Source organism: Anopheles coluzzii, chromosome 3, assembly GCF_943734685.1.
Source record: "Anopheles coluzzii chromosome 3, AcolN3, whole genome shotgun sequence".
NCBI classification, from domain to species: domain Eukaryota; kingdom Metazoa; phylum Arthropoda; class Insecta; order Diptera; family Culicidae; genus Anopheles; species Anopheles coluzzii.
Window position 1 is genome coordinate 50,515,995 of NC_064671.1, and position 25,453 is coordinate 50,541,447.

The following is a 25,453-nucleotide window of genomic DNA, read 5'->3' on the forward strand; positions in this document are numbered from 1 at the left end:
TTGCAGGTTGGACGCAAGTCTTAAAATTGCATGCAAAAGTACTGAAAATCTCGCCGCGATAGGGAAAGAGAGCTCGATAAAATGAAATTGGTTTTAAATTTTATTGATTTAACATTATAAAATACATTTAACGTAATCCGTACTCCAATCCTGACTATATTTTTAGTCATTTTGCATGTAATTTTAAGTCTCGCGTCCAACCTGGGTTATACTACTTTTGACCAAATTTGGAATCGTTAAAACTTTAAACTGATTTTTTATCGTTCTTTACGGCTCAACCGAGGCGAGATATTTAGAAGTATACACTACACAAGAGAAACAACAACAAAATCACATCTATTGGGCTACGCAAAGATCTTTGTTCACAAATATTTATTTTGAAATCAACGAATGCATTAGTTAAAGGAAAGTTTGAATGGTTAATGGTTCTTTTCCTGGTGAAAATACCCAGAGGAAATAGTCTTACTTATCGCACGGTGTACCCTTAATAATTTCTCGTGTTTCTCCTACTAAAATACGATAATTGTACTGTTCTGCGTCTAAACTGGTAAAAATAAACATAGGCAAGCGATCAGAGAGTACCCACAATGTCCCTTCGTTGTCTACTTTTAAATCGTTCGGAAATACTAACGCGTCACTGTCGGAATCCACTAACCCTTGAGTGTCTGCATTCAGTGGCATTATCGTATTCCAGCATCCCACACCATCTTTGTTGACCTGCGTGTAAAAAATTACACCCGTTTCCGAATCATAAAACTCTGCGGATGACTGCGAGTTTGGTCCACGATCACCCAACAGTTTATAGTCGTAGTATGCTTGTGGGCTCTGTGCATATGATTCATTTTGCAGCACCATGTTTGATACCATAAATTCCTTGGTGCTTGAAAATGCGTGGAAATAGATGGGCCTCGTTCCGTCCTGCAAGCGTTTTCCGACAGCCATACCGAAAACACCATCAGTCCATTGAAAATTAACACCACCGATGTTGTAATCGCCGGCGAGAGGATCAAAATGGAAGAAGTTATGCTTTACACGCCACGATCGATCTTCTGCCAAAGAGTACACGATTACTGCGTAGCTTCCCAAGTCTGGAATATAGGCATGCGCATTATCGCAATCTCCACGCTCGGTATCGACAATCTACAGTTAAAATGGTACAATTGTAAAACAGGGATAATTCTTCTGATTGCAAATCTCTGACTCGATAATATATGCTACTTACAACATTGGCAAAAAATGAATCCTCTTTAAGCAGTGTGCTGTTGAAGAAGTGTCGTCGAATGAGTTTATCTGTGTACAAGTCAAAAAGCACAAGTGAAGGAGGAGCATATTGAACAGCATCACCAAGAATGTCTGCAAGTCCGGTATCCATGACCCAAAGACGGTCACACTCATCGGCGCGGACGCGGAATGTTGATATAATTGTGGCATTATTTTTCAAAAAATTGGAGCCTGAACCATCATTACGCTCTGGAAGGAAATGAAGAGTAGAACCGTGCAAAGGAATGAAACGTATGTTTATATTATTTACCTGTTGGGAGTTCATTTTCAGTCCACCCTGGATAAGGGCGCAAATCAGGACTTATCCCGTCGGAAACGTTAACATATGTCAGCGAAGCGGCTACACCCGTCTTCCACCTGCAAAGAGATATAATTGAGTTTTAACTAGTTTATTTTGGTTTAGTAAATGAGTGTTTGTAGGCTTTAATCTTTAACTATAGATTAAACGGATTTTTGATCCTGTGCGTGTAAAGACCACGGTGCCACTTTAGAACATAATAAAATGAAACGTATACTTGAACAAGGACAATCTGTTCGGGTTTCATGAGCAAAAATTAAAATTGACATTTATACCTTCTTGCAAAACAAGCCTATGTACGGCCTTTTCAAGGGCAACCCCTTTTTCTTTCGCCAGTATATATTGAGGTTGGGTTAAGCCTAAATGGCTGCCGTATATAATCTAGCAAATAAGGAAGTATTACAAGATACTACATGATTATTATTAAAATACTATGGGTGTGAATACTATTAAAATATTATTAAAAAAACACTTAATTTTTTTAAAGTTTTCTCTATCAGACTTTCCTATCAAGATCGAATGCGCTCTCCAACAGTGATCATTACAACAGTGGTCTCCAACCTGTGGTCCGTGGCGTAACAGACGTGGTCCGCAAATGATTTGATTTTTAAAAGAAAAGCTTATTACAACACACGTCTTTCATTTTTTCCCACAATCAAGATTGAACTTTAAACAGGCATGTCTAGAATAATATTAAACATAGTTTTGATGAAAAAGCTTTGAACTTAGTCTTCTAAACATATGCACTTAATATATGTGGAACTGTATTGCAAATGTATTTTCAAACACAAGTGGCCCGTGATCCTAAAAAGGTTGGAGAGCACTGCATTACATCACATATTTATGAATCATTGTTACATACAACACTAGTAAAGCAGGAAAATACAAGAGAGAACGCCGTGTACATTATTAATCAGTAATGTACAACAAATTGTATTTATTTTACACTGACAATCAACGTTAACAAAGCGAGCATGTATCCGGTCTCGTTTTATGATCAAAAGTGGGAAATGTATTCACATTTAGCACAGGTGTCGATAATATGAAATCTATTTCGATTGATTACCTTGGGACAGTAATAAACAGTTTGTCACGCCATCGTTCTAAACCCAGAGGCAGATTGTTGTGAACGATGTATTTGCCGGAATTCAAGGCAGCCACCTTAGCATCTTCTGAGGGCCAAGCGAACGAAACTTCACGCCACTTAAATTTTTCCTTCAGCTTCACACCAAAGACATCGGACAGAAGCAACAACGCTCCAATAGTGATCACAGAGCGCACGATATTTGAAGTAGCCAGTATCATTGCACTGGTTGTTTCGGTCAACCCTTGAAAGTACACTTCACAATAGTTGTAACTCACTCGTACTCGATTGTTCTACTAATGAGAGAACGATTTGATGTTGCGTCCGTATAGCTACGCGGACAATCGTCAATTGATGGTACCACCGTGTTTGCATACGAGAAAGCCTACCTACAAAACCACCAACCATTTCTCAAAAGCGAAAAGGTTTGCTCTCGTAAAACCGGCTACAAATTGCTATATCAATGCGGATCAGAGCCCTCAACCCGCGTACCGGTTTTTGTTTCATCGTACTGTTGTTCCCTGTGCTTCTCTTTCCACTTTTGTTTCTCTCAGCACTGCGATCGTCATCTGCCCGTCAAGCACACAGCTCGCTCGAAATCTGAAAACGATTTCATCGATCCACCTAGTGCATTTGTGGAGTTGTAGTCTATGGAATAGTCTTTAAAAAGATCGTCGGTGGCATGTGATGCATCAACTAGTTAAACAAACAACCGCTTTCAAGAAAGCCAAAATATTAATGTATGTTTAAAATCCTTCGACTGGGACTCGCCGAACACCTACGGTAAATTACCAGGGCATAGCACAGTAACATAGGCATAGTAACAAAAGCATAGCGCCAAAACGCCTCTTCAATTGCATAAGATCACTTGTTTCGACGTGACGAACAATCACGATCGCGATCTTCTAAATTATAAACATGGTTAGCAACGCAACGAGTTTTTCTTTTCTTTTTAAACGTGATTATTGCCATTGCGTTCAACTAGCAAAGCTACCTGCTACCGCACCTCAAACGTAAAGGTATATAGGCTTGAAGCCAGTAAAAAATAGCTGAATATTCAAAACATCTTCTTCCGACATGTTTTGCTTCGATCGCCTGTACCAAATCCGGTTCAAAACCACGATTTTACGCTATTCAAGTAGCTCTAACAAGGCATAACAAGATGTTTAAGTTCGAGATGATTATTGGGGTTTTGTAAACTATTCAGAGGGAATAAAGGTAGCAACTATCAAACAGTTACAGACAATTGATGAGTCGTTGAACTTCTCTCCTTATGATTACGTTCACTTCTGTTCGTTTGTAAATGCACTGTAAACATATTGTGTTTGATTTGCGAAAGCACCAAATATTGTATACATATCTCGTAGAGAGTAGCAAAATGGTGGTGTATACAAATATTTAACTTTACATCTCTGTTTGTTGCTGTTGAATTAATATTACAATTTGATCTGCTCAGCTTTTGTTCTGTATATATACATTAAAATCGTTCAACAATTGACCTAGAACCAGTTTATTCTTTACGATTCGATGAGCATGAATAAATAGAAATTCGTTACAAAAAAGGCTATCGAAAGAGCAGTGATGTAATGTAATGGCATCAAATAGCAGTGGCACATAATGCCAAAACAATGAACACAATACGCAGAGGTGCTATACATGTGTACTAGTGATGGGCGGGTCGACCCGAACCTATCCGATCGGAGTCATCCGTACGCGACCCGGAGTCGTTCGGATCGACACGAATGGTAAAAGTAGGTTCAGTAGGTACAACGACTCCGGTAGGTTAGTTAGTTTGTTTGTCTGAACAGTTTAGAGAGGCTTTGGCTCCTGTGGAGTTTATTCGCCTCTTTACTCCGGTAGGTGCCAGATAACAGAAGTGACTCCGACCCGTTGGTGCAACGAGTTCGGCTCGGGTCGGGCCAAGGTGGGTTTATTTCAACCCGTTGTTGCAGCGATCCGAACGATGAGTAAGTGCGAGAAAGCATAAGCGACTCCGATCTGTTGGTGAAGCGAGTTCGAGTTGGGTCGAGTCAAGGTAGGTTCAATACCCGACCCGAACTCGCTGCACCAACGGGTCGGAAACGATTGGCTCGGACCCGACTCCGGGTCGGGTCGTGAAATGAATCGTATGTCCCATCACTATTGTGTACGTATTACGATGTTGCTTGAATGTGCTTTTTGTTTGTTCAACTAGTGTCGTTATATAAATGAAAATATTCAATAAATTGTAAAATTAACAACATCTATGTTGTCAGTCTTAGCAAACTTTTATTAAAAAGTGTACAAAACAAAAATCAAACGAATTAAATATCTGTAATGAAAATATGTCATTACCTTGTATGTGGTACTATTCCCTTGGAATGCTGATTACTTTTCACACAATATAACGCATGCTGTGCATTGAAAGTGTCAAGGAGAGTGCAACAAATAATTGATTTCACACCTATTCAAAACGTTACCTTACGTGATGTGCAGAATGACGTTAATTCATGTAGGAGACGTCTTTGTTGGAGCCCATGTTGATCATTTATCATCAGAATGAAATCGGAGCTGTTAATAAACGAATACAAAATAAAAACAAAATAATGATATGTTATATACTTTAACGTGACTCAAAGGTAACATACCTCAAAGCCTGCTATCAAAGATTTTTGGTGTGTTGTGAGAAGATCGACTACCATACATTTTTTCTAAAATCGAAATCGTATGAGTTGAATCTTTTGAATTTTAACGTTACATTCCTATTGGCCACATTTAACGCAAAATCACCGATTCCATTTTATTCACAACCGTGTAACCCTACCATTGCGATGAAATTGTAAGTTTACATGTTAAATCTTTCATCGTTCTGTATCTTGCAATTATATTACAATAAAAGTCCATGCGTATGGAATAATAATAACAGGAGACGTTATTGAGTTTTGTTAAAATATACACTTTTTAAAATATTACTTTATTACGCTTCATGTATCCTACATAGCAGAAAATTTATTTCAGTGTTTTGAGCGTTGCTTTCTCCTATTTTATTGAGGAATTGTCGTATGAATTAAATTTCACTAGAATTACAATTTATTCACTACTATGCATGCTTTTACTTTCAATTTCAATTGTATTCTGCAATTCAGATAAACCACCATCGTTTCATTTCATAATAAGAGTACATCATAACATATTTTTCAAGGATTCCTTCTGCACCTTCGTTGAAACATTTACAGTTACTTTTGAGCTAGCGCGGTTGAAGATGATCGATTGAATTGCATTCCTCCAGCAGTGGTGCCATTTGCGGATTCATTAAAAGGTTGTGCAGTATTTTTATTTTCCCGTTCTGTTAGTCGCTGCTTGAGCAGTCGTATTTTGTCTTCTTTCTGAAAATTTATCAAGCAAACAAATATTTTATCATTGTTTATATGAATTGAAACCATGCTAGAAAAGTACGAATCAACGATACAGTCTGAATTCACTGGTTGAACTTCGATTGTCTGCCAACTTTTGAATATGTGATTTTTTAGTTGGCACGTTTTTCCATACAAAAATATTCTATTTTTTCCCATACAAGCGAATGCATTTTAAATGAACTTTCAGCCAACTATCGAGCGGTCAACTAAAATGCACGCCAACTAAAAAGCGTTCAACTATTGAATTCAGACGGTATACAGGTAATTCCCGAAATAAAGGGGAGGGGGGGATTTAGAGGTGAATAAAATTCTACTTTTTTATACTAAAATATATCACTTATATATTTTAAGTATTTATTACTTGACCTAGAATCCTTATTCTTATTCTTATTCTTTGACCTAGAATCGTATCTACATTTTTTCGTAGCCTCCTATAAAACTATTCATGGAAAATACCCCACCATCTTTAATTGTGTATAAATAAGAAATATGGAAATACAAATATAATACGTAAAGCAGTTCACATTTACTCATACTTTACTTTAGCGGCGGTCGCCATAACCTGGAAATTTTATCATTCTTATACAATGTCCCAGATATATGCTAACTTTGAGACTGCCTGGACAGTCCGAGTGGTATGCATCATTTCCGAATTTTCCAAAAAGTCTCAAAGTCAGAAAATGGGTGAAAATATGAGTCTGACTTTGAGGAGCCACCAGCAAACAAGAACTAAAACACATGCTACATGCCATCTTCGAGGATACCTTCCCAAAAACAGCCACTATGAGTAATTTACTGCTCACATCGTTCATCGAATTATTAAGACTGAATGTTAAAATCTTCTTCCTCAGTGGATAACAATTAGTACACCCATTATTCCTGTCTCGTAATCTACAATCTACTTTAGTTTCATTCAAATAACTGCCAAAGTTCTTCGCGGGCCGGATGCAAAGAGTTAGCAGACCGCTTGTGGCCCGCGGGCTGTATGTTTGACATACAGTCAGTCCATAAAGTCTAGCTGAATATTTTGCAGAAAAAGGCAAGTTGTGGCCGCAATTGGCATGGGGCGGTAAAAGTAAGGATGAGGTTTGATAAAAAAAAAAACTATCAATACACACGTACTGCTAAAAAATAACCATTTAAATAGTGCAATAACAACTAAATTAATTAAAAAACTAAAAAAAAGTAGTCTGATTGGCGCGCAAAAAGTATTCGTCTATTAGACTTTTGGCGTAATATGCGTTAGACAACAAAGGCTATGGAATCAAAAAATGTTTTGATCTTGTTTCTCATTGTATTTATGACTATTATTGACAACTTGACCACCGCCATAACTCATTTGAACCTCAAAAAGGGCGTATTTTGACCCCCGCATCCTATGAGACTTGTTCCAATGAATCTTTGGTAGAAATATTATATTTCCGGATCACGTGGCCTAGTTCCATTGAAAAATTAGCAATTGATATCATATTGAGAGTCTTCCAAATCGTTTTCATCAGTATAGTTTCAGCAGGTTTGGTGTTTTGGACAAATGACAATGCTCTGTATGTTCTCCCGCTCGACTGACCTTGAAACATGTGGTACTTTTTATGTAAATTTTCTCAGAACTGGGGCTCAAAGTACTTAAAATCTGCAAGTATATGTTTCCAAATCTTTTTTCTTATCAATTTGAATCATTTTTCTAGCTCACCTTTCCTCACTGAGCCCTAGTATCATGACACCATGGTGCTACCGTTACACGAGATTTGCTGCTGCATCTTAGTAGACTGTTTTCGCTACAGTAGACGGTGGCGATATGACCTTGACGAGTTAAACTTGTAGTCATATGTTAGTAGAGCCTATTTTGAAATTAATTTTTGATTTATTTGATGGTCCTCACCAGATTTGGCCACATTCTGCGTATGGTATTATTCAAACAAAACATTTTTGTAACAACTCAGTCATTCAAGAAATAACATGACCAGCTACGATGAAATGCAGCATGACCCATCAACCAAATGTGACCCATATATTTTCCTGATCTTATTGGCCAACATAAAATTCACTAATTCCTGAGTAATATTTGATTTGTTGGACATTAAACCGCTTCTTTCGTTAGATTAACCGTCAAGGATGGCTGCTTACAAGGCAGTTTGTCACACAATTAGTGTGAAAAAATGGACAAACGTTGATAAAATGAACGAATGAGGCCTCCCACATGCCTTGTAGCCTTCGAAAACGGGTAGGATAGGTTATGCATAGGATTAAGGTACGATTTTCATCATCATGCTCGATTCATTTAACTTTCCCCCCTTAAGTGTCTCTCTGACCGCTTGAAGTGCCATTGAAACAACAGAAATGCATTGATTTAGAAGGAAGTCACCAGCAGATTGATAATGATAAATCTAATTCACGTCTTCGTAGTGTTTGTCCAGCGTAAATATTTAAAAAGCTAGATGGACGAATACTTTTGCGCGCCCATCAAACGACTTTTTTTAGTTTTTTTATGGATTTTGGTTGCTATTGCACTATTTTAATGCTTATTTTTTAGCAATACGTGTGTATTCATAGTCCTTTTATCAAATCTAATGATTACTTTTACCGTCCCATGCCTATTTCGGCCATAATTCGCCTATTTCTTTAAAAAAAATGAGCTAGACCAGCTCTGACAAACTCATTTCATCAGAGGACCGCAAGTACAAATTTTCAGTGATTCGCGGGTCGCAAAGTTGAGAATGGAAAAAATACCCCAATATTTATGTAAAATACTACTTAGATTTTTATTGTTAATCTAATTGATTTTTTGTACTACTCGCCTCTTATCTGGAATCGTTTGTTATGTACAAATTCACGATGTTATTTTTATATGTGCTCTTTTTTATATTAGAAAAAATGTTTATTGTACTTTCAATGGTATTATTAAAATAGGATATTTTTCATTACTCGCGTTCTCTTACGGCAGTTGTGCTAGAAAATATCTGTCAAACACACTTTTTCACTGAAGTAGGGGAAGTCTAGCAGCCTGTGGTGAATCTTTTTCAAGCAATCCGAACTATCCATCGCTGGATGAATAACAAAAATATTTGCTTGCGTAAAGAGCTTTATTTTTCACAATTGTTGCTTTTATCGTACACGAGGGCTTTCTATCGTTTTTTGTGTGTCGTAGGAAAAGCCGTTCTGTTCGCTGTCATTCCTATTTTTTGCAGTTCTTGTAGATTAGATTATTTCACCCGAGATAAGTATAAGTAGCCTAATTTTAAACTGTTTACACTTGTAATTTTTTGACAGATCAAGGAAAAAATTGTAATAACTCGTGTTTGAACATTATTTTTCGCTAATTTCCAAGTTCCAAGTGTTCTGGTGGCATATTCATTTCTTATAACAATTCGTATTTTACGAATAACTTTTTTTAAATAACGATAATTTTATCTGACGAAGATTCGTGGAGTGTGATCCCATACAGATCGGCAAATCTGTTTTTGACACTTGAAGGGAGATGATTCACGAATTGAGGAATTGAGGACTGTGTGAGCTTATCTATTAATTAGCTTTGTATTGCAAGACTTCGGCATTTCGATTGTTTTTATCCTTGATCTAAATCCTTTAGGCTTAAGCGTAATCATATAATTTTTGTTTTAATTTTTGGGGAGGTTGGAAAGTACATTAATTCGTCTTGCAGAATGGGGGGTACAAATAATTGCAACTTGGCTACAATCACTTTTATTAACATTTATGGTGGCATGATTATGACCAAAAACAGTGGCTCCAATCGAACATCAATGATGTAACATTCTAAGGTTGGAAAAAATTCGGAACCGAATGAATCCTTTACTCGGCAGTCGGGGGCATGGAGATTGTCAAATTTGGTGGGACAAACGATGACTCCAACGGTTCCGAATGGCTCCTAACGGCTCTATAGGCTTCGGACGGCACCGAACGAAACTGTTGGTTTGATTTGGCCAGATTCGACGTCGGAATAGCTAAGATCGGAAATGGTTTTGAGCCGTGGATGCGATTCTGAAATCAATCACTAGTTCTTGCGAAGTTTCCTAGTGTGTGTATCAAGTTATTTTCATTCCTTTTTCGTTTGTAGACAGTTGACGCAAATCTATTTTTCCATACAGAATGTGCAATCGAGTGCGCACAAAATTTTGCTAATAGTCAGAATTTAATCGAAACATAATACGACTGAGCTTGCATTCGATTGAATGATTCTTAAGGGTCTCGATTGATATGTACGATTGTGTAGAATAAGTTTATGAGATGTTATGGGTACATTTATGTTAATTTCGAAAAATATACCAACAAAAGGATTGTTCTTCTCTGGAAAATTTAATACACTTTGACAAATAGTAATAACAGATTTATGGTTTGTAGTGCTTTTAACCAATTCTCAAAATATTCTCGCGGGCCGCATTCAGAATCGACGCGGGCTGCCAGTTTGACATACCTGAGCTAGACGAATACTTTTTAAACTGACTGCATCTGCTCTAGAAGGTTAACGGCAAAAAGAACTTATAATCCAGGTTGGACGCATGTCTTAAAATTGCATGCAAAAGTACTGAAAATCTCGATTGAAAAAAATAGAGCACGATAAAATGAAATCTCTTCTCTATAATCAAATTCTAGTAAATGCTAATCAGCGTTTCTTTCCAGCAGTAGCTTGGATGCTTTTTGATTAGTTTACATCGATACAATGGTAACCGCTTTGGTAGTGGAAAATGCAACGCCGACTTGATTTAGTGTTTTTCGAGAAGAAAGGAAAGAATGATAATAGATAATTCGATAGTTGAATGCCTTTGCGTGGACTTTCGAGATTTTTCCATATTTTTGCCTAATTTTTAGAAAAAAAAACATAGCTATAGAATGCCATCAACGACGTGTTAGGACAGTGTTTCAATAAGTGGTCTGAGGAATTGTCCAGGAAGCCTCAAAGTCAGAAGAAAGGTGGCGCCACTGCAAATCCGGATGTATGAAAAAGTCGCCACAACATTTCTATAAAAAAGTAGCTGAAAAAATAACCTTCTTTTACTGTTAACGGGTTATGCCGGCCTATACAGGCTTGCGATTGCGTCGCCACAACATTTCTATAAAAAAGTAGCTGAAAAAATAACCTTCTTTTACTGTTAACGGGTTATGCCAGCTTATACAGGCTTGCGATACTTATTAAGTACCGCGTAGTCGGATAGTCAATCCTTGCTTAGGGCGACCGTAGATATGAGGCTTGAATCCAGGATGGGCATGTTGTTAACTTGGCCTAGTTGACGATAATACCGTTACGCCCACGATGTAAAAAAAAAAAAAAAACTATAGGAAAACAATTGAACTGGACTGGATAGTTTTATAACTGAGACATATTTAGATACTATTAAGGTTCTAAATTACAAAAGAGGACCAGTATGGGTTTGGAATTAGTTCCAGTAACCATAGGTATATGTTACACGATCTGCATGGGGTTAGGATCAGTTCCAGGACCGTTATAGTTTCAGTGTAAGTTCTGGTATGCTTCAGTGTCGTTAACAGAAGTGGTCCGCAAAATAATGGATTTTTTTATTTATTAAATTCAGTTCTACGGACTTAACTACAGACCTTAAGCTAATTTTAAACTAAAGTAATTTTTAACTTAAACTAGTTTAAAATAAATAAAAAACTTATTACACTATATATCCTTGCAATTTAGTTACCCAAAATCATGCTAATATTTTCAAATGGCATGTCTAGAATAAGATTTATACATAGTTATTATCAAAAAGCTTTGAACCAAGTCCACGAAATTTATGCCCTCAATATACGTCCGCCGCGATTGATTGTACGTATACGCTCGGTAATTCGCACATGACTGAATGCAGATTATCGAAAGATTTTTTGACGTGTTTCCTTATTTTTGTCGCGGTTCATGAGTTAATTGTTACATTGCATACATTTTTATGTTCTTCAAAGAAAGTTTGTAATTTAAAAAATAGGAAGATATTATCTTTTTAATCATAGTTCACTACATTTAGCCGAACACTTTCGCCTTTTTGAAAAAATGCTATGAGACCACCTGGACTACATACACTTTGATTCCAGATTCCACCACCTGATCTCTTTAATGCATCTTGGGATAAATGTAAACAAAACCGTGTTTTCGAGCAGGTACTCGAAACTAATTCTAGCTTTGTGGCTAGAATAATCTAGACTGAAAATTGCAGGCTAGTTTTTTGTGTGGTTTTGTATGGAGTGTTTACATGATTTCAGCCTCCAACTGTCAAACTCCATACAAAAAACTAACTAGAATCGTGAAGGCCCCCAATGTTGGTGAACACTGCGGTATTGGATCGAGATCAATTCCATGACCGGTAAGGAACTAGGATCAATTCCAGGTACTGGTGCATGACTAAATTAAACACCTTAATGGGATTGGAATCAGTTCCAGCACCAGAATGAGTTCGGTATTTCAGGATCGACATAGGTTTGGGATTAGTCCCAGGATCGGTATACATGAATTCTGAACCAGTTTCTCTTAATGCATCCCTTGGAATTAAACATCGCCAGGAACATGCGTTGCATTTTCAAAAATACTTTTCACGCATCATAAAGGGTTTCCCACGATTTTTTGGGCTCGTCTGACGATTTATTTATCGTAGCAACCGCACTAACTACCAAAGCGGTGGAGAAACTTGCGAGCTCGATATTGCGTTCATGGTGCTGGGTACGATGCAACAGAGAGTGATCGGGTGGTGGCCGGTCAATGAACAGATGTCTAGGTTGAGGTGCATGGTGCAGGTGCAGGTCGTGGCAGATTCTTCAACCTGAGCATTATAAATGTGCACAGTCCTTGAGAGCACCGATGACGAGAAGGAGGCCCTCTATACGCAGCTGCAGAGGGAGTACAACCGTTGCCCAAAACATGACATTAAGGTCGTCATCTGAGACCCTAATGCTCAGGTCGGACAGGAGGAGGTATATAAACCAACGATTGGAAGCTTCTATGACCCTTCTATTCCACCAGCTGACAAACGACAACGGCCTCAGGCTCATAAAATTTACCTCCCTCAAGCACATGAGTATCCGCAGCACCTTCTTCCAGCATGCACGCCGTCTTAGCTACACCTGGAGACACAGGGTGATTCGAAGTCCTATATCGATTACGTTCAGATTGATGGAAGGCACTTCTCGGATATTATCGACGTTGAACGGTATAGAGGCGCAAACGTCGACTTGACCATGTCCTGGTTATGGTAAAGCTACGCCAGAAACTCTCCGTGGCTAACAACCAACGGAGCCACCCCAAGGCTCAAACTGAACTGGTTGAAGTGTACTGAGATGCGCTCGGGGAAGCGCTTCTAGCCGACAACAACATCGCCGCGATTCCCTTCGCAGACCACTGGCGTATAGTGGAACAAGCCATCAGCAGTGCAGCCCAACACAAAATCGGCCGCTTACCACGCAGAGAGAAAAAGGAATGGTTCGACGAAGAGTGCAGACAAGTACTATCCGAGAAGAATGCAGCGAGCGCCCGCATGCTATGGCATGAAACCCTTCAGAACGTGGAAAACAACAGACGACTGAGGATACAGTAAACTCTGCTCTTCCAGGCCAAACATTGCCGTTTTGGAGAGTCAGATGAACAGCTGCTGGAGCAGCTAGCCAAGTAGAACTATCGGAGGAGTGGAAGCTGGGTGTCATCCATCCAGTCTACAAAAAGGATGACAGACTGGACTGCTCGAACTTTCGAACCATCACAGTCCTTAATGCGGCCTACAAGATCCTATCCCAGATCATGTTCTGCAGCCTTGCACCCCTTGCTACAAATTTTGTCGCCAGTTACCAAGCTGGGTTTGTTGAAAGCAAACCCACCACCGACCAAATCTTTACTCTAAGGTAGATCCTGCAGTAGTCCTGAGCGCAAATCCCTCGCCAAATCTCCAATTTCTTGTCTTCGCAGATGACATCGTCATCATCGGCAGGACAATGGCGCAGGTGTGTGAGACGTGCAACTGACTCAAACACGAAGCAGCAAAAATTGGATACAGGTGGGCTTATCCCGAACAATTTGACAGACGTGCTGCAGAAAAATGAAAACGAAATGACAGGAGGGGATTCGATCATTTGTTGATGTATGCGTGTAAATTCCAATGGCTGTTTTGTTTGATGTGTCGTAGTGTGGGTGAAAAGATACGTATCACCGTATTAATACACGATGCGCAATCTCACATTGTGCATATATTCGTTTTGTCAATAAAAATATCATATCGCGTAGCCAACCCTGAGCTATAAACGTCATTTCCATACAATTTTAGATTGCGCCATGATTGCGCATAAATTTTCAAGATTATATGGTCGAGATATATAAATATTTTTTGACAGTTAAATATATCAAACCGATCCGTTTGACAGATAAATATATGCGCAATCTGAGATTGCGCATCGTTTATTCATACGGTCACAATCGAATCCACTCCATTCGTCATTCGTTCGTCCAATATGGCCTTCCCGCCAAACCTATAAGCCCACCTAGTCCCTATACCCACTTTGTTTAAATAGGCTGTTACATGTAGGTGTTTAACTCTAATTTAGCCATGATGGATGGAGGTTTCTATGGAGATGGGCAGTTAGGTAGTTATGCGTGCTAAAGACTTTGTATAAGTTAGATAGTGGTAATCGCTATTACGGGCGTGCGGGCGTGTGTGCGGGAAAATCAAAATTGTTTGATTCTGACGCATACGATTTCAAACTGTCACCCGCTGCGGGTGTCAAATTCCATACATTTTCAGAAAACGCCCGCACGCCCGCAAGAGCGATTACCACTGCCTTAATAAGTAACTTGAGATGCCTTACCTGTCAAATGAAGATTTATCAAAGTACACTGGACCAAAGTGGGTAAAGGGACCAGGTGGGTTAATAGGTTTGGCGGGAACGCCATATTGGACGAACGAATGGCAAGAGTGAATTCGATTATGATACGTATTTTTTTATCCATACTAAGAGGTGGTTCTGTTGGCAGTGTATGTAGCAATACCGCACTGATACGGGTATGGTCCGACACCTCTCGAAGGTTAATATAGGATCTCCATACCCTACTCCGACTCAATACGTCCATGGCGTACAGAACGGTAACATATCTCTCCAATAATCTGAGCTTGAGTACACGGGGAAACCCAACCCCTTGGGAGTATGGGTTATATGGCTAATTTGAGCGGGGGGAGGGGATGGTCAGCGTCTGGTCTCCATGTTAGGGGCGGCTGGCTGGCCCTTCTGTCCTGGCATCCTAAGGGACATAAATCAAGGATGCGTAAGCCCTTCGACGATACAGGAGGTTGGGGGAGAGGCCTTGCAAGCCACCCCTAGAAAACCCCAAATGCAAAGAAAAGTAACCAAGAGATTTCGAACCGGACTAAACGATACCGACCCACGCAACCGAACAAGGCTAACGATTGGAAACTCGGGACATGGAACTGCAGGTCCCTCACAGCAGCTGGAAGTACCCGCTTTCTTGCGGACGAGGTGAGGGCCCGTGGCTTCGGAATAGTAGCACTTCAGGAAGTGCGCTGGAAAGGAGTGACGGAACGCCCGTATCGCAGTGATTGCATGATCTACCAGAGCGGTGGTGAAAAACATGAACTCGGTACGGCGTTCCTGGTCATAGGTGAGATGCGGAAACGAGTGATCGGGTGGTGGCCGATCAATGAGCGGATGTGCAGGTTGAGGATTCGTGGCAGGTTCTTCAACCTGAGCATTATAACTGTGCATATTCCGCATCTTAAGGGCACCGATGACGATAAAGACAACTTCTATACGCTGCTGGAGTGGGAGTACGAATGCTGCCCACAACACGATGTCAAAATTGTCATAGGGGATTTTAATGCTCAGGTCGGACAGGAGAAGGCATTTAAACCGACGATAGGAAGTTTCAGCGCCCACAAGCTGACGAATGATAACGGGCTTCGGCTCGTCAACTTCGCCTCCACCAAACACATGACCATCCGCAGCACCTTCTTCCAGCACGCACCTCGCTTCAGCTACACCTGGAGATCACCGCAGCCGACATTATCCCAGATCGACCACGTTCTCATCGATGGAAGGCACTTCTCGAATGTAATCGACGTAAGAACCTACAGAGGAGCAAACGTCGACTCAGACCATTTCCTGGTTATGGTTAAGTTACGCCAAAAACTATGCGTGGCTAATAAACTGCGCTACCAGCCTACTCCAAGGCTCAACACAGACCGGCTGAGACAAGCTGATATGGCGAGGGTCTTCGCAATCGTGCTTGGGGAAGCGCTGCCGGAGAACACCACTACCGAGGCGTTGTCTCTCATCGACCACTGGCGTGTGGTGGAGCAAGCCATCATCAGCACGGCCGAGCGAACAATTGGCCGCGTGTCCCGTAACCAGAATAAGGAATGGTTTGATGATGAGTGCAGACGAGCACTCTACGAGAAGAACGCCGCGCGTACCCGCATGCTCCAGCGCAGAATGTGGAAGAATACAGACGACTGAGGAGGCAGCAGACCCGGCTGTTCCAGGACAAGAAGCGCAGCTTCGAGGAGTCGGATGAGCAACTCATGCAGCAGCTATCCCAATCGGGGGAAACTCGCAAGTTCTACAGGATGCTAAATGCGGCACGAAGTGGGATTTCTCCCTTGACCGCCATTTGCGCAACGAAGAGGGAGATATCCTGTCGGACGAGCGAGAGGTGATCGACAGATGGAAGTGCCACTTCCACGGACACCTGAATGGAGCAGATACCGGAGCAAAAGCAGGAAGCAGAGGAGAGCAGCCCTACGACAGCCAGTATGGCGATGACGAAGTGTCCCCGCCATCTTTGGACGAAGTCATTGGTGCCATCAAATATCTGAAATGTAACAAGTCAGCTGGCAGCGATGGTCTATTGGCCGAACTGTTCAAGGATGGGGGATCAGGAAGAACTACCGGACGAGTGGAAATTGGGTGTCATACACCCAGTGTACAAAAAGGGCGACAGGCTGGACTGTGCCAACTTACAAGCCATCACAGTCCTGAATACTGCCTACAAGATCCTGTCCCGAATACACTTCTGCAGACTTTCGCCCCTTGCTGCTGATTTCGTCGGCAGCTACCAAGCTGGATTTGTTGGAGGCAAATCGACCACCGACCAAATCTTTACTCTACGGCAGATCCTCCAGAAACGCCGAGAGCACCAGATCCCTACGCACCACCTGTTCATCGACTTCAAGGCAGCCTACGATACCATAGATCGGAATGAGCTATGGAACACCATGCAGCAGTACGGATTCTCTGGGAAGCTGATACTGCTGTTTAGGGCCACTATGGACGGAGTGCAGTGCAAGGTGAGAGTGACGAACATACTTTCGGATTCGTTCGAATCTCACCGGGCTCTGAGGCAAGGGGACGGACTCTCCTGTTTGCTGTTCAACATCGCTCTGGAAGGTGTCATGCTTCGACATCCGGGGCACGATTTTCACCCGATCTCTCCAATTCCTTGGTTTCGCGGATGACATCGACATCATCGGATGTACAACTGCGGCGGTGTGCGAAGCGTACACCCGACTGGAACGCGAGGCTGAGAGGATTGTATTGAGGATCAATGCGACGAAGACAAAGTACTTGCTTGCCGGGGGCTCTGTACGTGATAGAGCTCGACTCGGAAGAAGAGTATCAGTTGACGGCGACGATCTCCAGGTGGTAGAGGAGTTCTGCTACCTTGGTACGATCGTAACTTCGGACAACAACGTAAGCAGCGAAATCCGAAGGCGCATTGTTCAGGGAAGTCGTGCCTACTACGGGCTCCACAAACTCCGGCGATCCAGAAGACTCCAGCAACACACGAAATGCGCCATATATCGCACACTGATTCGTCCGGTAGTCCTCTACGGGTACGAGTCTTGGACTATGCTAACGGAGGACGCCAATGCACTTGCCATTTTCGAACGACGGGTGCTAAGGACTATCTTTGGCGGTGTGTGCGAGCAGGGCGTGTGAAGAAGGAGGATGAACCACGAGCTAGCTGAGCTTTTTGGCGGTGCTGATATCCTGACGGTCATGAAAGCCGGAAGGATACGATGGCTGCGATACGTGATGAAGATGCTGGACTCATGCCCCACCAGGAGGGTGCTCGTCAGCGAGCCGTTCAGCACGAGGCGTAGAGGAGCACAGCGAGCTCGTTGGCTGGATCAGGTGGAGTCGAACCTGTCGGAGATCGAATGCAGCCATGGTTGGAGGACTGCAGCCCATGACCAAGTTTCCTGGAAACGGATTGGCGACCTGGCCATGTCTACTCGCACATGAGCAGGCCAAGAAGAAGAAGAAGACGAGATAACAACCACAACAGCCATTGGAATTCACACGCATACATCAACAAAAGATGGAATTCCCTCCATCTTTTCGGGAATCGTTCGGGATAAGTGCACCTGTGTATTATACCCACTTTGCACTAAACGGACCGACCCGTAGTAATTTATGGATCGTGATGCAAACGCAAGCTTTCTAAATAAACTGTCACTCAAATATCAATTAAACGGAAAGCATGCTAACTAATAAAAGTTCAACTATTGAATTTTGACTGTACTCTATTTCTTAACACTACTTACTTGAGCTATCAATTTCTGTAAATCATCATTTTCGGAAATTAATTTTTGGTATCGTTCCTCGTCTTCCTTTGAAATTCCAGTATCATTGCTGAATTTGGATTCGACCTTATCCTTTGGATGTCGCAATACTTCTATCACCTGCATTGAATGAATAAATAAAATTCATGTGAATAACATGTTGGCGCGTATTGCTTTTTATACACTGTATACCTTCGGAACGAATATGAGTAACATGCTGAGAAAACAGCAAAATATGACAGCTAATGCAACAAACGCAAAGGAAGCATCTTGTTGCGAAGCTATCACCATGGCAACAGGGGCAGTTATTAGACATAGCACTACAACGTTGTAAATGCTCATTCCTACGTAGCGAGAATCGTTTATCTGCTTCACTTTAATGGAACGTGTTTCATATGCCAAGAATAGTCCAAACACCAGTATTAATCCTTTGAATCCATATATAACCCCTGAAAAAAAAATCCTTTCTTTAATATTCTCAATCAAAAATTAATATTATAAATTGCAAATGTACAATTAGCCAGATAAGAGGTTTCTCTTGTGTAACTGTTTTTTTTTTATTTCTCGTTCAATTGATAACGGTGATCCCTGTGAATGTTCTTAAGTCTAATCTAAGTTTAAATTAAATAGATCGATCTAAAAAATCGTTAGTAACTCATTTTGAAGGCTATTTTTAAAGGATTGTAATGTGACCCCAAAATCGAAAATATGACATGCTTCATTAAATACCCGAATCATGAAGTTGACGGAGCAATGAAACTAAAATCTGTAAACATTTATTTATACTGTTTCCGGGTTAGTTTCTAATGTGAACGGCATTATTCAACAATCGAGGTTCTTTTAACAACCCAGTTGCTACAAATAATGACGGCTGTTGAAAACAGAGCCACAAAACAGTGTATTATCTAATCTTAAAGCCTCAATCTTCTTTCGGTCTTACTTCTCATATAGCAGTCGAAAATGGTCATGTTTGAATTGCTTGATTGCTTAAGTCTCGCTTAATTTGAGAAGGTTTGGTGATCAGTCCTCCTCCCGTATCCTAGTCAACGGATCCCTATCTCCCCCTATTTCCATCCGACGATCCGTTCGTCAGGGGGATCCACTTTCCATGCACCTTTTCATCCTATACCTTCATCCCCTCATCACCAGACTAGAAGGCATATGCTGCGACCAGGATGACCTGGTCAATGCGTACGCCGACGACATCTCGGTGGTGACTACCTCATCCCAAAAAATCGAGTTGGTGCGTGAGGCTTTTGAAGCGTTTGGCAGAGTCTCCGGAGCCCGCCTCAACGTCGACAAAACCATCGCGCTCGACGTGGGATACACCACATCAAATGCCATTCAGGTCCCTTGGCTTCGTACCGTGGAGAGGCTTAGGCTCCTCGGTATATTGTTTACCAACAATGTACGAGAAGCTATGAGCCTCAACTGGGACCTGTTGATCCACCATTTCCGACAGCTGGTGTGGCTTCATCGCGTGAGGGACTTAAACGTGGTGCAGAAGGTTGTTCTGCTGAACACCTTCCTACTCCCCAAGCTGTGGTTTGTTGCATCGGTTTGTGGCGCCCGTGCAATGGACATAGCGAAGGTGACCTGCACCGTGAACACGTTCCTCTGGGATGGATCCGGAGGCTTCCGAGTCCCACTGCAGCAACTGGCGCTGCCTCGCAACCGTGGTGGGCTTAACCTTCACCTTCCTGCCATCATGGCCAAGGCGCTGTTGACGAACCGGTATGTTACGGAACAGGACTGTCTACGAGTCGGAGGTCAGCACATTTCTTGTGCTGGGAATCCTCCGAACATCGCCGCTGTTTCGTCAACGTACCCGTGTCTGCGTATCGTCATACAGCAACTTGGCTACCAACCCCCATCAGCCACCATCACGACACGCTGGATTCGCCAAACAATGACGGAAGTGCTTCTTGAGCCGAAGGTAGCCTTGGAAAATCCGTCAGTGAATTGGCGGCTACTTTGGCGCAATATTCATCGTTCCTGTCTATCGTCCCTTCAACGCAGCACGCTCTTCTTGCTGGTAAACGGCAAGATCAGCCATGGAGAGCTGCTGCATCGAATGAACCGCGTCCCATCTCCGTCATGTTCGTTTTGTTCTGCAATAGACACCCTGGAACACAAATTCGCTGGCTGCAGAAGAGTTGCTGATGCTTGGCAGATTCTGCACCAGCGAATTAGCGTTGTAATTTCAGGGTGTCCGTCTTCGTCAACGTTATTGTTCGGTTTGTTGCGTTTGCCTGTACTAAACGGCATTAGTGCAGGTAAACGCAGCCATATCCTAAGTTTGTTTGCGAACTATGTCATCCACATCATTGGAAACAATGATGTTGTGATTGACATAGAAGTTCTGCGTTGTTCATTGTAAAAATTAATGTTAAATAGAACCTAAGCACGTTTTTAATAAAACATTTATAAAAAAAAAAAATCTAATCTTAAAGCCTCAATCTTCTTTCGGTCTTACTTCTCATATAGCAGTCGAAAATGGTCATGTTTGAATTGCTTGATTGCTTAAGTCTCGCTTAATTACCCCGTATGTGGTTCTAATTACAGAATGTATTTTTTCTAAGTTAATATTTTGAGTGCAGTAATTGGCACGAACCTTAGGCAACTGCCAAACACACCGAAAAACCACCTTCTTTTTTCGATCGACTGATTTCGATCCACCCGTCGGCGCATTCAAATCCAAATGAAATTGCTGTCAGTTTGTTTCTGTTGTGCAAACTAACAATTTGACACAAATATCACTAAAGTTTTGCAATTATTCTCATCAAAATTGAGCAAAGAAAAACTCGGTTGTATTTTGCTTACAATAACAAGCGTTATTTTTCGGTTGTACTTTTTTCGTTACGGTGATTGTTTTGGTGTGTTTGGCAGCGGCCTTTAACTTCTATTTCAATACTTAGCTCTTTTCACCAACGTGGAAAACTCTTGAAGCGTTGGTTAAATCTCAAATAAAATACTGTGAAATCTCTCCAACATGTAGTCTCTTCAAGATGAATTGTTTCTTTAAGATGAACATTTTGACGATCCTTTCATATTCCATACATTATATGTCTCTGCAAGATGAATATTTCCCATATTCCCAGAAGAGACATTTAATGCCATAATGCCTTTCATGCATTTGCGATTTGGCAGCCAAAATTCGTTAAGATGAATTTTTGGATGATTGTATTGATGATTGTTTATAAAAATATTGATCAAAGGAGACCATGTTTTTCAGTAGTTTATTGGATACATAGCAACACAGCAACACCTTCATCAGTTTTTTTTCAAAACGTGAATATCCCTCTAAACTGACGGTCCCTTGAAGATTCACCTTAGAGAGATTTGACTGTGTAGCATATCTGCTATACATAAAATATTATAATACACACTATCAGCTATAGACATATTGTAACACAAACTTTGGAAGCCAAACCACACTATTGTAACACATTCATTACACATTCAGTAAATCAGATCATACCATAGCCACGCAACCAGAAGAGCTCAGGCCACACCGTTCATATAAAAACAATTGTGACACACTTAACAGAACCAACCGAAACGTATAACATAAGCAGGAACAGTTTATGAATTATAACCCAAAGCAGGAACAGTATAAGCATTAAACCCAAAACAGGAACTTAGTGATAACAACCATCGTTCTTGTCAACAAAAGACAAACGTAACTAGCTGAGTGAAAACAATAACTTTTCGACATACAACCCGGAACCAAATATGAGAAACCCTTAACTTCTTTTGAGCATAAATAAAACCAACTCCGATCATGACAGGTCAGATTCGTTCGGACTGTCAGGATAGGACTATGCCCATCCTACATCTATCGACTTCTCATTTAAAGAGTTTAGTTATGTCCCCCTACCCAAGGTAAGGCAAACGATGACCTTCCTTACACGATGTTTGAAGGCCACCCTGGCCAACGCGAGTTCAAAGTTACTACATTGCGATGGACCCAAAATCGAACATACCATGACTATCTCAAAACATACCACATGGCGACCGTAACAGTCATCAAACATACCACAACTGTATTTAATATCGTTGTATCCATGGAACGATATCTGCTTGAAAACTCCTGTCCGCTGCACGACAAACCGAAAAAAACACGAAACGTAACGAAAAAATTGTCAGCTGAAGTATAATCCATTGTAACGCTCTTTTTTCGGTCGACTGATTTCGGTCCACCCTTTCGGCGAGCGAAAGCGTTACCGCGCGGCTACATGAGGTGAAATATACAGAAATAAAAATAATATCTTCTTAAGCAGAACATTCCCTAAATGGAAGAAATTATGAATTGTTGACTCAAAATTACCGAAGTACTCGATATTGAAGTTATTTAATTGATTTAATTACGATTTTGTGCACGTTATTGGTTTAAATTGCACATCAGCTGGTTGCTGTGATGCTTTATCCGTCAGATATTTCGCCTGTCAAATAGTTCATTTCGCTGTATATTTCACCTCATGTGGCCTCGCGGTTAGGAAATTGTTGTTAGTTTGCGTCTGCATTGCAATCCAACAATTTGACACAAATTAATCTAAAATTTTCCAATTATTCTCATCTAAATTGAGGGAAATAAAACTTAACTTTTTATCATTCCTTGCATGCAATCTTTTGACGGGTGCAAAGAAAAACTGTGTATTTTGGTACTTAAATTTAATTTTAGGATCCCAGCACATAAAAGAACATGTATCAAATTGTTTTCAATGATTTCAAAACAGTGAAAATATGTAAGGGATACAATTCGCCATGAAACAATCGTTCCGTGGAAAGTTACAAAAACTATGGCTGATTAATTTTTAAAGCGCAAAAGACAAAGACATTTCATCTCGGCTATAAATTGGAAATACAAGGATGTATTGACAGAAACAAAAATGTTATCAAAATTATCTTGGGCTTTTGGGTTAGAAGCAGTGTATGATTAATGCTGCTCTAAGGTGTAAGTCCCCCCGAGCTTATAGAAACTTCACTTATTTAATTAAATACATAATATGAGGATTTCCATGTTTATGTTTCTATTAAGATGAATTGTATGTTCTTACCTAACCAGACTGAATTATTATGACTCTCGCAGTGTTCCAGCTCCGGTCGTATTTTAACGTCATCATTAGATGAAATCGGATCTTCCAGTGGAAATGTTTCCAGTCGTCTTTGAAGAGGATCCTGCATTTGCCAGGTGAGTAGTATCACCAAGTCCACTGCCAAAAGTCCCGATACCATAGTATAAAGTTTCCACGGCTCTACTTTTTTCTACAAGATTGAGTAAGAAATCACATTATTCCTCTTTAGTTTCATTCTCAATCACTCAATCACCGAACCTTAGGGTCTGTTTTAGTTTTCGTTGTAAAGCGATGCACACGCCAAACTTTGCTAAACATTGCTCCATACGCTAAGGTGAAACCGGTAGAGAGAATCCATGCTCGTGCTTGGCATACCTGTTGCAAAAAAAGAAAAAAAGAAATAATTTAAATTGCTCTCTTTTTAAAGCATCCTGAAAGTACGACTCTACCTTAGGGTAGTTTTCAGCGGTTATAAATTGTCCATCAATACCAAGCAAAATGACAGAAACGAGGCATATAATAACACCAAACAGCATGATAGTATTGCAAACTGGATGTGACGACTGAATAACCCTGCAAGTTGAATTGGTGTAGTTTAGCAAATATTTTGTGCAATAAATGAAGTTTGGTCATGCCAAAAATAGCTATCATCAAAAATAAAGTACATTATTTAAAATCTTCAATTGCCTGCCAACTATAGAATGTCAGGAGGGACGAGTTTTGCGTATTGGTAGATTGTGTGTGTTTATAGTTGGCCAATTTTCCATACAAAAATTTTACATTATTTCCTTATAGGTCTGGACATGGACGATCATATCAGTTGCCATGGATAACGGTGATTTTGACTGAAGTTTTCAAGCAGCAATCGTTCCGTGGAAACAAGGCTTATGCTTTATAATTGAACTAGCACCTGCCAACTATAAACATCATGTAAAAACATTCCAACCAAAAAACGTTCATCTATTGAATTCTGACGGTATTGTAGTATCATAAAATACGTTGATCGGAACTACCTCAACAATAGATTCCGATGTAAAAAATGGATCAGGCTTAAATTAATGGCAATTAACTACGAAAAACTGCAAACAATGCCGATGGTAAGCTGACAGATATATAAGATAGCCTCTACTATTAGCACGATAATAGTTTAAAACCAATAAGTCAATTAATTAAGTTAAAGCACGAGTAATTTCTCGAATTTGAAGTTGTTTAAAATGTAAATCAAGCAATACGGCCGTTTGGACCGTTCCTCCTCAATAAATAAAATGCGAATCAAAACGGAACAATGTTCTGTGTTAATAAAAGAATGTTAAGGCTATAACAGTTACCTTCGATGTCTGTGCCAAATGTTGAACACAATCAGAGTTACCGCCACTAATATGCCAAAACTCGATATTGTACTCATACAGATAAACAGTGGCAATGAAACTGTTCTTAAAACCCTTCGTACAATCGTTCGATCCTGTGGAACCTACAAGTTGCAAGAATGGTACGAATTATTTTTCATTCGCGCATTCAAAATACTAAAGACGACAAATATTAACAGCTAACCTTTTCTCCATCCCACTTTTCCTTGTCAAACCAGGTGAGATTATCAGCCTGTGTATCGTAGTAACCCAACTTGTAATATTGGCCATCAATCATTTGTTCAATCTGAGTTAATGCAATTCGATCGCCTTGAGAGCTGAAGGCAACCACACCCTGTTGAAGAAAATAAGATATTGGATAAAAGTATATCTAATCGGTAG

At 40.6% G+C, this 25,453-nt stretch overlaps 3 protein-coding genes across 5 annotated transcripts in view; 1 reads left to right on the forward strand and 2 right to left on the reverse strand.

Moving 5' to 3' along the window:
- Positions 1–337: 337 nt before the first annotated feature.
- Positions 338–3,192, reverse strand: LOC120956951 (L-dopachrome tautomerase yellow-f2). The gene is made up of 4 exons (XM_040378799.2): positions 2,646–3,192; positions 1,532–1,638; positions 1,223–1,470; positions 338–1,140 (listed from the first exon to the last, which is right to left on the reverse strand). Exons 1-4 carry the CDS (start codon positions 2,882–2,884, stop codon positions 463–465), a joined length of 1,272 nt encoding a protein of 423 aa, XP_040234733.2. The 5' UTR covers positions 2,885–3,192; the 3' UTR covers positions 338–462.
- LOC120956950 (gamma-aminobutyric acid type B receptor subunit 1) overlaps positions 1,536–25,453 on the reverse strand; it is a 32,311-nt gene continuing 8,393 nt past the window's right edge. For all 3 annotated transcript variants that reach the window (XM_040378795.2, XM_040378796.2, XM_040378797.2), the window contains 10 exons: positions 25,257–25,406; positions 25,034–25,176; positions 24,155–24,278; positions 23,964–24,080; positions 23,688–23,895; positions 18,820–19,076; positions 18,610–18,747; positions 5,291–6,028; positions 5,123–5,213; positions 1,536–1,638 (listed from right to left, as the gene is read on the reverse strand). In XM_040378795.2, the coding sequence (XP_040234729.1) occupies positions 5,879–6,028; positions 18,610–18,747; positions 18,820–19,076; positions 23,688–23,895; positions 23,964–24,080; positions 24,155–24,278; positions 25,034–25,176; positions 25,257–25,406 (1,287 nt within the window). In that variant the 3' untranslated portion in view covers positions 1,536–1,638; positions 5,123–5,213; positions 5,291–5,878. The remainder of the gene's footprint in view (positions 1,639–5,122; positions 5,214–5,290; positions 6,029–18,609; positions 18,748–18,819; positions 19,077–23,687; positions 23,896–23,963; positions 24,081–24,154; positions 24,279–25,033; positions 25,177–25,256; positions 25,407–25,453) is intronic.
- Positions 11,389–25,453, forward strand: part of LOC120956015 (golgin subfamily A member 6-like protein 22) — a 111,882-nt gene continuing 97,817 nt past the window's right edge. Inside the window, exon 1 of the mRNA XM_049609891.1 lies at positions 11,389–11,410. The gene's annotated coding sequence lies outside the window, so the exon portion shown is untranslated. The remainder of the gene's footprint in view (positions 11,411–25,453) is intronic.

Coding starts and splice junctions, on each gene's coding strand:
- LOC120956951 (XM_040378799.2), bottom strand. CDS start 2,884: ATGATACTGGCTACTTCAAATATCGTGCGCTCTGTGATCACTATTGGA. Junction 1,471..1,531: donor TGAAAATGAACTCCCAACAG/GTAAATAATATA, acceptor ATTTCCTTCCAG/AGCGTAATGATGGTTCAGGC. Junction 1,141..1,222: donor ATTCATTTTTTGCCAATGTT/GTAAGTAGCATA, acceptor TTTTAACTGTAG/ATTGTCGATACCGAGCGTGG.